This window comes from Stigmatopora nigra, chromosome 8, assembly GCF_051989575.1.
Source record: "Stigmatopora nigra isolate UIUO_SnigA chromosome 8, RoL_Snig_1.1, whole genome shotgun sequence".
In the NCBI taxonomy this organism is placed as follows: domain Eukaryota; kingdom Metazoa; phylum Chordata; class Actinopteri; order Syngnathiformes; family Syngnathidae; genus Stigmatopora; species Stigmatopora nigra.
Genome location: NC_135515.1, coordinates 8,634,804 through 8,650,151, shown reverse-complemented (window position 1 = coordinate 8,650,151; position 15,348 = coordinate 8,634,804). Strand labels below are relative to the sequence as shown.

General features: G+C 38.8%; 2 protein-coding genes across 2 annotated transcripts; both read right to left on the bottom strand.

Moving 5' to 3' along the window:
* Window positions 1–202: 202 nt before the first annotated feature.
* Window positions 203–8,324, bottom strand: trarg1a (trafficking regulator of GLUT4 (SLC2A4) 1a). Its single transcript, XM_077722671.1, has 3 exons — window positions 7,310–8,324; window positions 2,333–2,459; window positions 203–1,593 (listed from the first exon to the last, which is right to left on the bottom strand). The coding sequence occupies exons 1-3, from the start codon at window positions 7,763–7,765 to the stop codon at window positions 1,583–1,585; spliced, it is 594 nt and encodes a 197-aa protein (XP_077578797.1). The 5' UTR covers window positions 7,766–8,324; the 3' UTR covers window positions 203–1,582.
* Window positions 8,325–9,571: 1,247 nt separating this feature from the next.
* aipl1 (aryl hydrocarbon receptor interacting protein-like 1) lies at window positions 9,572–14,031 on the bottom strand. Its single transcript, XM_077722676.1, has 6 exons — window positions 13,819–14,031; window positions 12,881–13,060; window positions 11,650–11,838; window positions 11,394–11,570; window positions 11,131–11,272; window positions 9,572–10,438 (listed from the first exon to the last, which is right to left on the bottom strand). Exons 1-6 carry the CDS (start codon window positions 13,921–13,923, stop codon window positions 10,239–10,241), a joined length of 993 nt encoding a protein of 330 aa, XP_077578802.1. The 5' UTR covers window positions 13,924–14,031; the 3' UTR covers window positions 9,572–10,238.
* Window positions 14,032–15,348: the final 1,317 nt, after the last annotated feature.

Here is a 15,348-nt window from a genome sequence, read left to right as displayed (position 1 = left end):
TGTGTGTATTTTTCTCGCAACTGTGTATGCACAACTATATACATTGTAAAAAATGTGTTTTTCCTTAAGATACTATGGGACCAGGGTCACTTTGTGACAATTGCAAATGTAACAATTTCATATAAACCTCTATCATTTCAATTAGAGTAAAAGTGTATGAAAATCCATTAGCATGCAAACCTGCACCACAAGATGCAAAATGTTAGCCATGCATGGTAACATTTATTCCAAACGTGCAGAAAGTACACCACAAAGATTAAATCAGAGGTTTTTTTTCCAACACCAGGACAGGAATAGTAATACATACCAAAAAAAAAAGAGAAGTAGAACACCATCTTAACAAGTTTAGTGCCATCTTAATGAATGCTTTTAGTTCCAATGATTTGTTTGTTTGGTTGTACATAAGGCTGCTCATGAATGATTGTTTATGTCAGGTGATGATGAAGGCAGTAAGTAGTAAATATGTTGTTGTACTTGCCATGTTCTCTGGAATTAGTTGCATAGTTTTATAAATATGATTTATAAGCATCCAAAATTCCAAGACGCGTAACCGCACTTTCAACTTCAATCTGGTACACAAGAAAATGGCAGCCATATAATAATTGTGTCCACAGCATCTGTCAAATTTAGATTTTCAACTGAAAATCAACTGATCAGCTGTCTTACAAAAAATGCATTCAACATGCATAAATATTGCATATAATTCCCATTATAAATACATTTCATCCCTATACAAGGAGAAGAAAAAACATTCATTTAACAAGTGGAATAATATCACAATTTAGCAGTGATGATGGAAGACAAGTAGAAAGGCCGTAAACCGATTAAGGGCACCAGGTGAAGAATGGGAGCACAGAATTCAAAATGGTGACAGCCAATATGTGTTGGAGGATTCGTTACTGCTCCTTTTGGTGTGTCAACAGCAGCGTAATGTCATATTGGGCTAATATTTTGGAAATATGACCTTTTGAACGGTCATTCTTTCCAACTGGAAAACAGTCAATAATATAGAGGCATCATTTTCCATGTCCACATTCAGGCATGCAATTACAATCACAATAAAATAAAATAAAAAAGCGGATAGGAAAAAGAGGTCCTTTCTATTCCATCTGCATATTTCACCGTCCCAATTTGACATTACAAACATGGTATAAAATGTCCTTCTTTATCTGTGTCCATTTTTCAGATGTGCAGACTTTTAAAAGCAGCAGGAATACATGACAATGACATGCTGTTCAAATGTCAGATGTCCGATCAGCAAAAGTGTTCAAGCATCCCCCTGTTGGATGTCGAAAAGTCTTCTTTTCTCCCTTATCTGCTCCTTTTAAGAGTTAAATATCTTCTCTTGCTCTTCTGCTTTTTTCCACTTAACAACATTGCAGATTTTCCTCAGTTTTTGGGTGGGGCAAGCAAATGTCAGTGGAGTCTAATGCATGCATCTCAGATTTCAGTCTTCATGAGCTCCTAATTACAATATGACAAAACCAAAAAGGTATCTTTTTAATATGGATATTTCTTTCTTTTATTTCTTGAGTAGGGCGTGGGCTTCTTTGTCATCGGTGGTCCTCCAGGCCTTCTTGTGTCAGTTAATCGCTACCAAGGACACAAGAGAAGGAGAATGGTCAGTCAAAATGGACAATTAAAAAAAGAAAAACTTTCCCTGTTATATGCTGGCAGCTGCAACTTCAGCCCATCGTGCTGTGGTGAATACAATTACAATGTGCACTCAAGCACACTCGCACATAGTAGCAAGCTTTACAAATGTGCTGAGTTTGGACAAAGCCAAACATGTTTCTGCTTGTAAGGTGGTCGTATATCAACGTGTTGTTTTAAAGCACCCGCTGTCGTTTGTTGTTCTACAATCTTGTGTGAAAAGAATGACACACTCTATATCACATTTATGGGACTCCATATATATTGTGTATCCAACCACTGCATTGTTGTTTGGGGGAACATGGAACTGTATTAATTCAAGTCATGTACAGGAAAAAAAAAGCCTTTTAAAGTAGAAATTTCAATTCAATTCTAGAAAACCCAATGAAAATTGGATCAACGGGAAACTAAATATTTTTTAAAGTGGAACACGGAAATATTTGTTTTTAAAAAGGGGAGAGTCAGGAAATTTGATGTACATCTATAATCATTTGAATTTAATTCTAAAACAGAAAGTTGGCACTCATGATTTATTTTCTCAGGCCGCACAAAATGAGGCAGTGGGCCAGATTTGGCCCCCGGGCCGCCACTTTGACACCTGTGGTCTAAGTGATGACACCCAGTCTACATTATGTTTCTTCCCCTGGGAGCATTTGTAACTGTTGTTGGTTTGTTTTACCTGAAAGCGAAACAAAGACGATGATTGCAACCACGCCCAGCACAATGGAGACGATACTGAGTAGGCGCGCCAGTCGCCCCAGTCTTCTGGCCCCGTCCACATCCCCTGCCTGCAGACTGTTTCTGGACTGGGAGGGACAAACAAAAGCATACAATTAATCATTGGAAGCAATTCAACATTTTATTTTTTTTGTACAGTGGTGAGTAGTGTCAACATTTCTTTTTTGCCTTTGCATGAATGGCTAAGGAACTGTCCATGGTGCTTAATATTTCAGCACTAAGGCTTACACAAAATGCAAAAGAAATGTATTTCTTTTTTGTCTATGATAGATGCATTTAGTAGGACTATGTATGTTCCTACATCATAAAAATACCTTCAAAATATCAAATACATATATTTTTTATGAAACATCCACTTATTAATATTATTTTCTAAATTAAGCAAAGTTGACATTTAGAGTATTGCTCTGAGAGATGTGGGTAGATTTACTCAATGGAAAGATGTTCTCTCCTAACCTCTATAAACTAACACTAGGCGACCCTTTGAATATTTTTATTTATTTATTTAGTTTATTTTTACGTCAGACACTTGATTTTAGGTGAAGAATCCAGAACTGATCTCTTTTTTTTATTTTTTTTACCACGGCTTACCTACTGTATTGCAATGTTTTTGGGTTTTTTTGCACATAATTATCATCTTTTTTCCAAAAGAAAAAATACCAATATAAATTACCAATATAGACCACAAAAGATAGTAGTTAAAAAGTCATCATTTTGCCTCCACTAAAATCAATCCAATGATTTTCCTTTGCATGACCTGGCTGTGTAGTATAACAACAAAAGACCCCCAAAAGGTTACAAGTCATCATCCCATTTAGTCATACTTTTCTGAAATATCCCAGTGAGTCAAAAATGTCAAGTTTTCAAAGGCACGCATATTGCACTCCCTCACCTCTAGAACTGCAAAGAGAATGAGGAAAAGACAATCCCAAGAGAGTTTGTATTGATCCACATTCAGCACACACACACACCCCTACAATTGCTGCACACTCTTGCGGCTGCAGCAGAGGAAGGTAGCTAAGTGAGTAAATGTTCTTCTCCTCTCTTGTCATTAATAATGGACGAGCAGCAGCCGCCTGGCTAGAGGGGAGGGACGTGGAAAAGAGCTAGGTTGGATCTCAAAGGGTCGCTCTTGACGTTCAATTTACTTTTTAAATGCCTTACCATCTGTGATTTTCTTTTTACTGTAGAAAAAAATATCACAACTTCTATGCAGAAGCTGTAGTTAGCTAAAAGAAAAAAAATAAACTTAATTTTGGGCACTATTCATACATGCTGTTGAGTCTGTGTGCCAAAAAGTTGGTTATCTCACTTTGCTGGGACACGGTATTGTCCCTCCTCGAAGGGCCACTGGCAGAGCTTTCAGACTCTCTGCTGTTACATTAAAATCTCCATTAAAATTGCAAAGCACTCAATGCAGCCGGATGATCAAATCCACTCGACATACGGTGTCACCGCTCTCGTTCCTGGAGCGATAAAATGCAGTGGCGCTCATAAATTATAATTGGACTGAGTTTTCTGGGGTGTAAGCATGGGACTGGGTCAGCTCCATTCACACCGTCTGTTTTCATACCATAAATGTAGTCACCCTTGTATCTTTACTGGTGAAAACTCTCTTCAAGACCATCTATGCATCACAATGAGTCAATACAGGAGTCACTGACTTTGCAAAAATATAGATAATAATCATCCTCCACTTGCATTAGGCAATTAAATAAAGACACTTGTTTAGATTATCAGGTTTCACTGCTCTCAAATGAAACAACATCATTAAGATTGTGGAATGCATCAGAGAGCACTAAATTGATTTCACACTGATGTGGCTCAAGGAAGCCCAATTAAGAAAAACTTTAGTTGGAGTTATTCAATAGGCTCAACAAAGAAAGGGATGGCAATCAAGCACAATTAGATGGAATGAAGATCTCATTAAAGAGGCAAAGTGAGTCACAAAGTGGAAAAACATTTTGTACGACGTGATGGGCATGAAAGCACACATTACTGAATAGTTGACTTATTTCTTCAACTGTGAAGTGGCGACCAGTTTAAGAAACAGAATAGTGTCAGGTTTTCATTGACATCCTTAAAAACATGTAGAAATAAAGAGGAAGAAACCTTTTCGGATTCTTGTAGCGATTCCGCAAATGGCGTTCTGCCCTTTCTTTTCTTCAATGCATTTTTATTACATACAGAGGCCCTGATTACAAGATTAGGATACAATAAGATTGGTGTTTTGTTCTCGCAACGATATAAAGGTTAAAAAATAATTGAAAAGCTAGATGAAATATTGTGATAATAAAGTGCCCAGTGATGTGGAGTAATTTCTTTCTTTATAGTTTTCTCATATGGCCTCCTCCCTTGAATATATATAAGTAATGGCAGTATCAGAATGATAAAAAGGATTCCTTCACCTGCACAAACAAGTACAAGAGCAACCTGTGATCCACCACATAGCTCCATTTATCACTAGCAAATCTGCCGAGCGTGCAGTATCTCTGCTGCAGTTCTTGCCGTTATTGGGATGGGCCAGAGTTGGCCATAAAAAACCATTAGGCCCACATTGCCAATCCTGTAATTGGCTGCACATCGTCAGCGTTAGTCAGTGACAAAGCTTCGCCGCCACGGCATCTGTCTTAGGTCGGCGACCCGATGGCAGTTTGCCGATTAGGGCCGAGATGACAAAAGAAATCATTGGATTGATTGTGTCACATTTCTAGCAATGCATCTTGTGAGCTCTTCATTCATTGTAATGTATGGATACAACACATTAAATAACATTGCATTTGGCAGAAGGTGAAAGTGTTCTCTGGTATTATATATGTCATACACAACAATGATGAATAGCAATAGAAGGTGATGTTTAGACATGAGTGAATTCACCTTTTAAGATTTTCTTCATGAGACAACACATTGCTGCATTGCAAAGTAGGCAGTTGACTGCTTATATATTAGTTGTACTCAAAATAATTCAACTTGGAAACCTTAAACTCCCAGAAAAGAAAAGTGAGGATATGACCAAGTAGCATATATATTAAATAATGTTCATGTAACCGAATTTCCACTTTTATTTCGATCAATTTCTGACCATACAAGCCTTGACTTTTATTAAAACACAAAAAAAAAAACCTTGGAAATGTTTGTTTTCATGCAAAACCGAATCGATGTTTTGGTTTCAAAGTATTTCAGCAATTTATCATTGTATTCTGTACTTAAATTAGCCAGTATGATGAAACAAAACTAATCATTTTATGTAAAATGATTCAAGCATATCAAAAGGTCCCTGCTCCACTGAATACTCCTAGTTTGCGTTTGTTCATCAACTATTATTGAAGACCAGTGTGCTGCACTTAAACACACCCTGTGGTCAAACCTAATGATTTTAACGCCCCTTTTTATGATTCTCGCACATTTGAGTCCAATTCTTCCTCCATCATTTATCAATCACTGACTGACTTCCACTATTGTAAACCTGTTTTCCCCTCCGTGACTCACTATATATTACATTATCTGATTCAATTCCCACGATCGGAATTGCATCTGATCCATTTTCTTTTCCTCTCACACCCTTCGTCCTTGCAAAGAAGGCAGCTTTAGCCGCAGCACGGGGAGCGGATGTTTATTGCTGCCACTCTAAATGCTGCAAACTGCCGCAATCTGCCCTCTGCAGCAAAGAAACTAAATTGACTCCTCTCACCAGCTATTGAATTAGTGGCCAGATCTAGTTTCCCTCTCCTTCACTTTGCGCCTCATGGCACCCTGTCAGTGCCTCACTTGCTTCCTCTCACACATACAAATACACACACCCGCACACCCACACAAAGCCATTAGCAAGCATTTGACTAGTGAATGACACCAAGTTTATGATGAAAGTTCAGAGTATCTCCTGTTAGATCTGGCCTAATATTCCCTCAGGTGTTTGTGTGCCAATGCATAGTAGATATTAAAGAACTGTAATGCGCTCAGTGAATGGCCCTGTCTTGGTTTTTCAGTACATTTTAATTTAGGCTGCTGCGCTGATGAAGTAAAATGCAGCAGGAGAAATATATGAATAACAAATGTGTTCATAATTATCTGTACATTGAGCACGTCATTAGATTGATTAGCTCGTGACAGGTTTGAATGTTGAATATTGGTGCCTTTCTGTGTAGAGTTTAAAAGTTAAGCCGCTTCGAACCTCACCTACATTGCAGTAGAAAATTATGTGCTGTAGATAAAGTTTATTGAAGACTTCAAATGTCCTGCAAGTGGTTGTTTTCTATGGTATGTGCGTTTTTTTTGATTGACAGGTGACCCACCCAATACGTAGGGCCCGCCTCTTAATTTTAATCTGAGATACGTTCCAGGTAAACCCTAACCCACTCACACCCTCCTGAAGCAAAGCAATATCAAGCTCTCATCAATCCAAAAGAATAGCCAGTATAGTTTATATGTTTTTCATCAATAAACTTTAAAGCTTGTCTACCATTTGCATTGCAAGTGAGTTTCAGTCTCAATAAAAGGATTTTACGGCAAACCAGTCGCAGGGCACTAGACAACAGACAACCATCAGGCTCACAATCATACCTACTGCCAATTTAGAGTGTACAACAAGCATGTTTTGGGGACGGAAACCAAACAGGACGGTCTTATACTTTTAAATATCATTTACATGGATAAAAACAAACAGACATCTGCGAGATGTGGTCAAAAAGAGTATGAGTATCACACCCACTTTATCTGCAGATATGAGCCTATCATAACTTTAAATCAGGGGTGGCGAACACGCGGCTCACGAGCCGCATGCGCCTCTTTACTTCTTATCATCTTTTGTATAGACAGTGCCTTTTTGCATTGTTTCATGTTTCTCCTATTGTTATTCGCTCTTCAAACACTTAAATCTCATTTAATTTTATAAATGCGTGTGGTCTGTTCGTTTACTTACCATTATGGAGTAGACGAGGGCAACGATGCTGACGGGCCACACAGGGAAGAAGCAGGAAATGATGACCAGAATCAGGTAGTCTCGTGGTTTGGGGGTCTCCTGCACGGTGGCATTGCCGGTGGACGAGCGGCTCAGACTGACTTTGGATGGGGAGAGGGGCGCGGCCGCGGCCAGCTGTCCCGCGGAGCCCGACCTCATCCCGTGGCCGTTGTAGTCCGCCTCCGATGCCTTGGCTTGCTGCTGCTCCATATTGACGGAGAAGGACGAGGACATCTTGAGTCCATGTCCGGCCGGCTCGCTGGTGACGGCCAGGAGTTTCTCGGTCTCCTGGAATTCAGCCAGGTGGGCGCCTCCTCCTCCTCCTCCGCCACCGCCACCACCTCCACCGCCGGCACCACCGCCACCGCCCTCGCCCAGATTGGACTTGAGGAAGTCGGTGTCCGTATTGATGGCCATGCTCAGCTCGATTACCTTTTTATTTGGCGTTTGTCGTTTCCAAGTTCAATCTTAACAGCAGCTCATGATCTAGTGAAAGTTTTACCACCGGGTTGGATTGCAGGCAGGGATCTTCATTGATTAAAAAAATAAAAATAAAAATGAACCAGATCAATATCTTGAAGAAAAAATATTTCCACTGAAGTCAATTTGAGTCATCCACTTGTCTTGCTTCCAATTTCACAAACCTGTACTAGATCTATTTTAAGATCAAACAAATATGAGCCACTGCAGTACTGCTACTTTTTCTAAATATGGCTCATCTTCTTTTTCCTTTTAAAATGAACAAGATTGTCTCTAAGCCTACAAATTTGCTGTGTGCTTCTTGTCCTGCACCCTTCTCATGCTGCTGCTGAGCAGACTGGAAATTCTTGTCAAGCTACCATACATGGGCACTTCCTTTTCCGGCCAGGAGACATATTTTAAAAGAGGGTCCATTAATACTTAACTCTTTAAGTCAGGGGTGGCCATGTCCAGTCCTCGAGAGACCATATCCAGTCTTTTTCTCCATATCTCCATTCACCAACACATCTGAATCAAATCATCGGGATCATCTTGCTGATGAGTTGATCATTTAATCCAGGTGTGCTAAAAGAAGGAAATATGGAAAAAAAGACTGGATAGGGACTCCCTCACTCCTGCTTTAAGTGAACATTTTTGGTCATTTAAAAAAAATTAAAAATCTGAAAAAAACTGGCAAAATATTAATATTTGATGCCCTACATGACACAAAAGTGATATAGTATTGCTTTTTAAAAAAATGAATAAACTCTGATTTTGGAACATGTTACACATTTTGAATTAATTTCCAAAGTAAACACAATCGCCAACCCCACCTATTTTTAATAAAGGTTTCAGTAATATATACCTACTTTTATGCCACAGATTTTTCTTGACCTGTAACTAAATTATATTAAGATACCAACATTAAAAACACACTAAAAGTAGGGTTATTTGTATCATCCATTCCACTAGCCACTGATTCTTCAAGCCTCTGCCTAAAAAAACTTGCCTGTTTTATTTTGAAGGCAGCACTTCCTAACCTCTTCCATGATTTTATTTGTGTCTCCCTAACTTGATGCTGCTGATGTTAATTGAAGAGAGCAAGGAGTTCCCTCCATCCTTCCGTCCCTCCTTCCCTCAGCATCAGCACCAATGTTTTATGGAAAGAAGCCAGCGGTGCTTTGTGCTGCTATGCAGAATTTTATTCTCCGTCCATGTTTCAGTGGCACAGTCTTCCGCCGTCATTCATCAACACGCAAAGTCTGTTTGGAGGACTTTACAGAATACAATCCAATGTTCAGTGAGATTTAATTCTCATTAGGCCACTCAATGACGCTGTTAGACGTCCAAGATATTTTGACTGGAGAGGCTGGCAGGGATCATTCACTCCCAGGTAAAATGGGTTGGATCTTAAGTGGCTTGAATTGTTGTCTGTCTCCCCTTGCCCCCCTGCAATTAGCTGGCCACCAATTCAGGGTGTCCCCCACCTGGTGCCCAAAGTAAACTGGGGTAGGCTCCAGCACCCCCCATTAGTCCTCTGAGGATAAGCGGTTTGGTAAAAGGATCATTAATTTTAAATGATTGGGGAAACTGTGATCAAGTTAATCCCAGCAGAAACAATCTTGTTTAATTAAAAATTAGAAAAAAACATTTTTATGTCTTAGATAAAAGCCAATATTTCCGAGAAATGCACAAAATTGCATTGAGCAATGAATGAATTATAAACTGCAGCCCTTGTTAAGATAAGCAGTTCAGAAATGAATGTTTCATTGAAACCTCCTTTTTTTATTATTGTTGGTTACTGTGATGATAAGGAGCTGCAATGCAATTTGCATATTAAAAAACACACCAGGACACTAGCAAACAACAAGAATAAATACTGTTTAACTATATATTGACAAGCAGGTTCTTGCAGAATGTGGGGAATAGACAGAGACAAACAATAGCTCCAGCCAACATGATACCGTTTTATGAGCCTCTGGACTCCTCATAAAGTTTTGCTGCAGCTTGGAAGGATGAAGGAAGGATGGGAGGGAGCATGAGTTGGCCTGCTGCAACCGCAACACATTCAAACACCAGCATCAAAGTGTGCATGTGGATGGAGTGACACCTCGTGTAAAGAGGCAGAACTACTTTTTTTTTATTCATTTTTTTTGTACTACAGGATTTTGAAATCAAGAAGATGACTGAAAGCAGCCAAACATATGAGCTACAGCCATTTTATGTGCAGAGATAATTATTAATGCACTCTGAAAAATGTCATCTTTTTAGGCATATTATTATGCAAAACTACTCAATAACCTAATGCAAAAATGCAAATGCTTAAGATCTATCAAAATCATACAGTATCATTTACCTGATAGTTGGATGAAAAGTCAGCAATAGCCAGTAATGTGCCAAATTACTGTTTCCTTGCCAAATTGATGTCAACTCAAAACATGCCCATATACTTGGTCCTGTCCTCTTGATTCTTTTCTTCCATGCGCATATTCAGCACCGCCAGTTCCTTCTTCACAGCCTTCTTCATTCTGGGATCCAGATCCAAAACCTTACTCAAATCCTGCCTGGCCTCTGCCTCATTCCACACCTCAAGATGAGCCTTTGCACGCAGGTAGAAAGCCTTCATAACACCTGGCGGACCACCAAAAATTGCTTTTAAAGGTCAATCCTTTAGTTTTCAACTTTAATCCTACAGACATCTTTTTTTTAGTTTACATCACAGGATTTACTGTGACCACACTGCTTTATTAGGGGTTGTTAGTCCCAGTCATAATGTGCACTAAAATCATCTTTAATGGCCATTTTCAGAATAACTTATGCTGGATTTTTTTTTCAAAAGCTACATATAAGGAAAACTACCCTTAATGTAATATTAAAAAGGAGAACCTACAGTATAGCAAAATTATTTTGGTCTCACTATAAATATACTAAGAAAAACTGGAAAATATTGTTTAGATTTGCACTCTAAAGTAGTATTTTAGTATTTTCAGTTTTTCCAGCCTGTCTCAATGGACTGTGCTCATCTTTAAGAGACATTACGGTAATTACTGTGCATCCCAAATCACATAAAGAACCTAAAAGTGACTTTTATTGTTATTTTTAGGTGCGTTTCTCAGGAGCAGTGGTTAATATCAGAACTACCACTTTGTTTTGTTGCAATTTTGCAAAGGCACGAGGAAAAAAAACACTTGGGACTCTCATAAAAAGTCCACGTCACACTATAAAAATCCTTCCCAGCATGTAAAGAGCAAAACACACTCTCATAAACTTCACAGGTTTCTCATTCACCACATGAATATGAAATATATGTGTGTACTTCTGACCTGGGTGTTGGTTAATGATGTCGCTGGTGTGCTCGATGACCTCATAATACTCTTCCATGCGTAGGAGACACTGGCAGTAGTTGAGTGTTAACGTGTGGGACATCTTTTCCAGCCTCAACCATGGAGCTTCCCACGCTTTTTCCTTTAACCAACAAGTCATATCCTAATCTAATCATGACCCATACACACACAAACGTGCAGAAGAGGTTTTCACCTCCACGCTATGTTACATAAGAGTGTTTCAACATGCCATAAATGCTCACCTTGGTCTGTACATTCTTGATGCAGATGATGGCCTCCTTGTATTTGAGCGTAGCCTCTTGGTAGCGTCCCTGCTTATAGAGTTTGTTCCCCTGACCGTGTAGTACAGGGACCACCTTCAGCCTCTCCTCATCATTCAAAGCCCAGGATTCCCTATTGTACTCGCTGGGCTGCATCACCTGCCAAATATTCCCATTTCTGACAATCCTGCACATTCACGGACTCAGATTGTCCTCATCATTTGACTTCTACTCTGACCTTGTGCAGTTCCAGGATAAAAAAGAGAGGCTTGGGTTCTTTCATCAGCTCGTCCAGGTCGTCGTAGCCCAGACTGTGGTAGGCAAACATGTTGGCCATGCCACACGTGCGGACATGCCAATCCACAGGGTCTTTGCCGTCTGCAATGCGTCTCATGCTCTTGGATACAAGGGGGTATACTCCGGTGTGCTTTGGAGAACAATCCAGTGAATTAAAAAACAAACAAAAAAAAGGCTTGCATTTTTCAATTGGTGTGAGTTCAATAGTTCCTGTTTAATGCTACGTGTGAATTAAAATGATAGAAGACTAACATTAAATAAAGCCATCCCAAAAAGAGACAGAATAGGCTTATTAGTTACATGAGGGTGACGTTGTTTTGTCTACACAAAGTAGCTAACACAGCTCTAGAAAGCTAGTCCAACAATCATCTACATTCTGGTTGTGATGTCATAACCAAGTCATGTATTTTATTGGGGTATAATACTATGAAATGCTTAAACCGATCAAATTAAATTGTCAAATTCCTTTTTCCACATGAAAAATGACAGTACTGCAGCCATTTTCATTTTTGACCTGGTCCTTATTTTATAGTTCCTGTAATTTTTTCTCAACCTTGCTTTCCATTATAATTACGACTTGAATCCATCTTAGTTGTTTAATTGTCAGAGCAACAAGTCTGCTCTACATCATGTCAGACTGCTTTCCTATGCCACACCTCACATCTGCGTTGTGTTAAAAAGTTCTACATAGGTGTGTGCGTGTGCGAAATGTGTGTTTTGAGTCAGTCAAAGGCGAGACAAAATACTCGGAGCCCTTTCACATCTAATCAAAGTAGAGGAATGGCAGTAGTGCTGATTCAGAAGGAATCCGAGCCGATTAAGCAAAAGAGAGACTGCCTCAGATTACTGATGACAGCATGCCTCCCCACCCATATGTCTCCCCCTCACACATGCATACAGTCACATACATGTGCTTATACAGATAAAAAAAATGTAAAATATTTCTTAACTCAGTCAAATATTTTTTGTTGTTTGTGCAGGACATTAAGTGGAAAGGGTTAGAGTATAAATATTTGTACTGTTGTTTGATAGAAATATCAAATGACTAGGGACATATCAAACTGAGTGTGAGTTGAAGATGTTTTATGGATTTTCTTCAATATATATTCTCATGTATTTTCTCACTGATTTGCTCAAGCTCTGTTTTCTTTTTCAAGAAATTGTCTACTCACAATGATGTCACACCAGAACTCGGCCACCTCTCCGATCCTCATCGAGGCCAGCAACGTCTCCCAGACGTCCAATTTGAACATGTTTCCGATCACAATCTCCATGGGCGTGCCCACCGCTTTGCTGTCATCGATCACCGTGCGCTCGTCATCACAGAGCGTGGTGCGGAAGTCAAAGGTCACCTGGACCGAAACAAGCACCCAACATGAATTGTAATGTGAACCTGTAATATGCTCAACTTCCATTTAGTGTTGGTCACTGAGTTATTATAACACGTATTGGAATTCACATGGAAAACAGGATGTTTCTCTGTTACATCACATATGAAGAATTATTGAACAGGCCAACAAATGATTGTATAACAGGCAAGAAAAGTGACTGCCAAGTTATTTTTGTTGCACAAGAACGTGCTTTTATAAGGAAACTTGCTTGCGGACACGTTCAAGCGCAGTGGCTACAATCCCATGATTACGTATTGTGTTTGATTAATCTATAACGACATTTCCATTAAAAAAGAAAAAAAACTGGCGCATATTTGCTGTTAATGCAAATACATTTAATATGTAAGACAGCAATTCAAGTGTTTATAAATATCCTCATTCAGGTAAAATTGTATTAACTTTGACTTGCTTTTACTAATAATGTCTCCCCATATTTTCCTTATATGTTTATCTCTATTGTTAAAGATTGTATATACATATATAACATTTAAAATACAGATTATTTTTGTAATTCTGTCCCCCTCTACTGACATTATTATGTATCGCAGTAATACTAAGCCTTGAATTGATTAATGTGTATTTTAATATATAGTACTGATGTTATGTCCACGGATCTACTTCACAAGAGATAGTAAACAACATTTAAATCAGGAATACATGTGTATATATCATCCTCAAATAATAAAGTAGTATTACATTATACATTGCATTAGAATTACCTTTGCTCCAGTGATGAATTTGGGAATTTTTCCAGTCCCACCATGCAGGATTGTCTTCTTGATGCCCTCTAAGCCCATGAGCAGCGTCTCTTGCATATCTGACATTTTTAAAAAATATATTAGTCTCCTTCTATTGTCATTAATATGTGTGCAATGAGGGTGTCCGTAAATATGTGGTGTACATCTCTGCAGCAAGATTAGTTCAGGCAGGGATAATAGGATTGTGTACCCGTCATCAACACTGATCGTCGTCTTGGGGAAACATCTAGAAACAACAAAAGCATTGGCTGCGTTGTGCGACTGTCTTAAAATGAGCAATATTACCTCATTTATAAACGTATTCAATGTATGTGAAATCAAATTGAACATCTTTATCTTTGTTGGATGGCTAGGAAGAATCTGAAATTATGTTTAATCAGATGAACATTGTATTCTAATTAGACTTTTAATTTTTATCGGACAAATCAAAGCTGAATTGAGTGGAAATCAGCAAATCTAAAATGACTAATTATGATCTGGACCACTACAAATTAAGGCATTAAGGCTCAGCAAATCAACCTTTTAAAGTACAGATGAAAAAATATTCGGCATCCCAACAAGAAAGGAACATTTTATGACCTACCACACCCATAAGCCAAACCCTAACCCCATTTTTTAAGCATCAATGGTGTCTACCAGTGCTGCGCACATGTGCACATGTGCACATTTTTGGATGTAAATATGTGGGAGTGCAAAGCATTATTTTCATTCCAGAGGAAATTTCCACGATTTTCATGCTGATGTGAGCAATGCAGTGAATGCTGAAAGCAGACAATTACACAAAGCAGCACTCCGTGACCTTTCTTCCATCGCATCTGTGTTCGGCTGCGTGAGCATGTGTGCCTATAATGTTCTTTCACCATGTCTGCAAGTAGTTTAGAGTACTCTTAATGTTTAATCTCCTGCAAGTGCGTCAATACTAGGACTTTGGCTTTGTATTTTCCCCCTTTTTTTGTTTGGGCATGGAAATGAGTATTTCAATAGGAATTATCATGGTTTGGTATCTGCGTTCAAATAGAACAATTATATGGTGGAATGTGCTGCAACCTCCAAAGAAGTCTGAAATGAAATAGTATTGAACAACAGGTTGTCTGGTAGTGGATCCCTTTGGCGCACATCCAGATTTTTAGGTTTCAGGCCTTCTTGTTGACAACTTCAGCCTTGCAGGCTGTCTAGTTCAGTTCTCAAAGCTCGATACGAATTCAGATTTTGTTTTCAGGAAATACACTTCATTTCTTCATGAGAAGATGTGTAAAGAAGATCACAAAAAGATTTTCCTCTTTGGCGGAACAATACATTATAATGGGGTTCAATGTGGATTGGTCGCTTTCTGAAGGTAAGCCTAGTATAAGCAAAAATGAATTCAAATTCTATGATGGAATACATAACAGTTCTTGCAGTTTGGTCCAAGTTTTGTGTGAAATACATTTTTCACATTAAAAGAGAATCAAATAAATTCCCTCAAATGTTTTTTCAAGGGAACCAATCAAC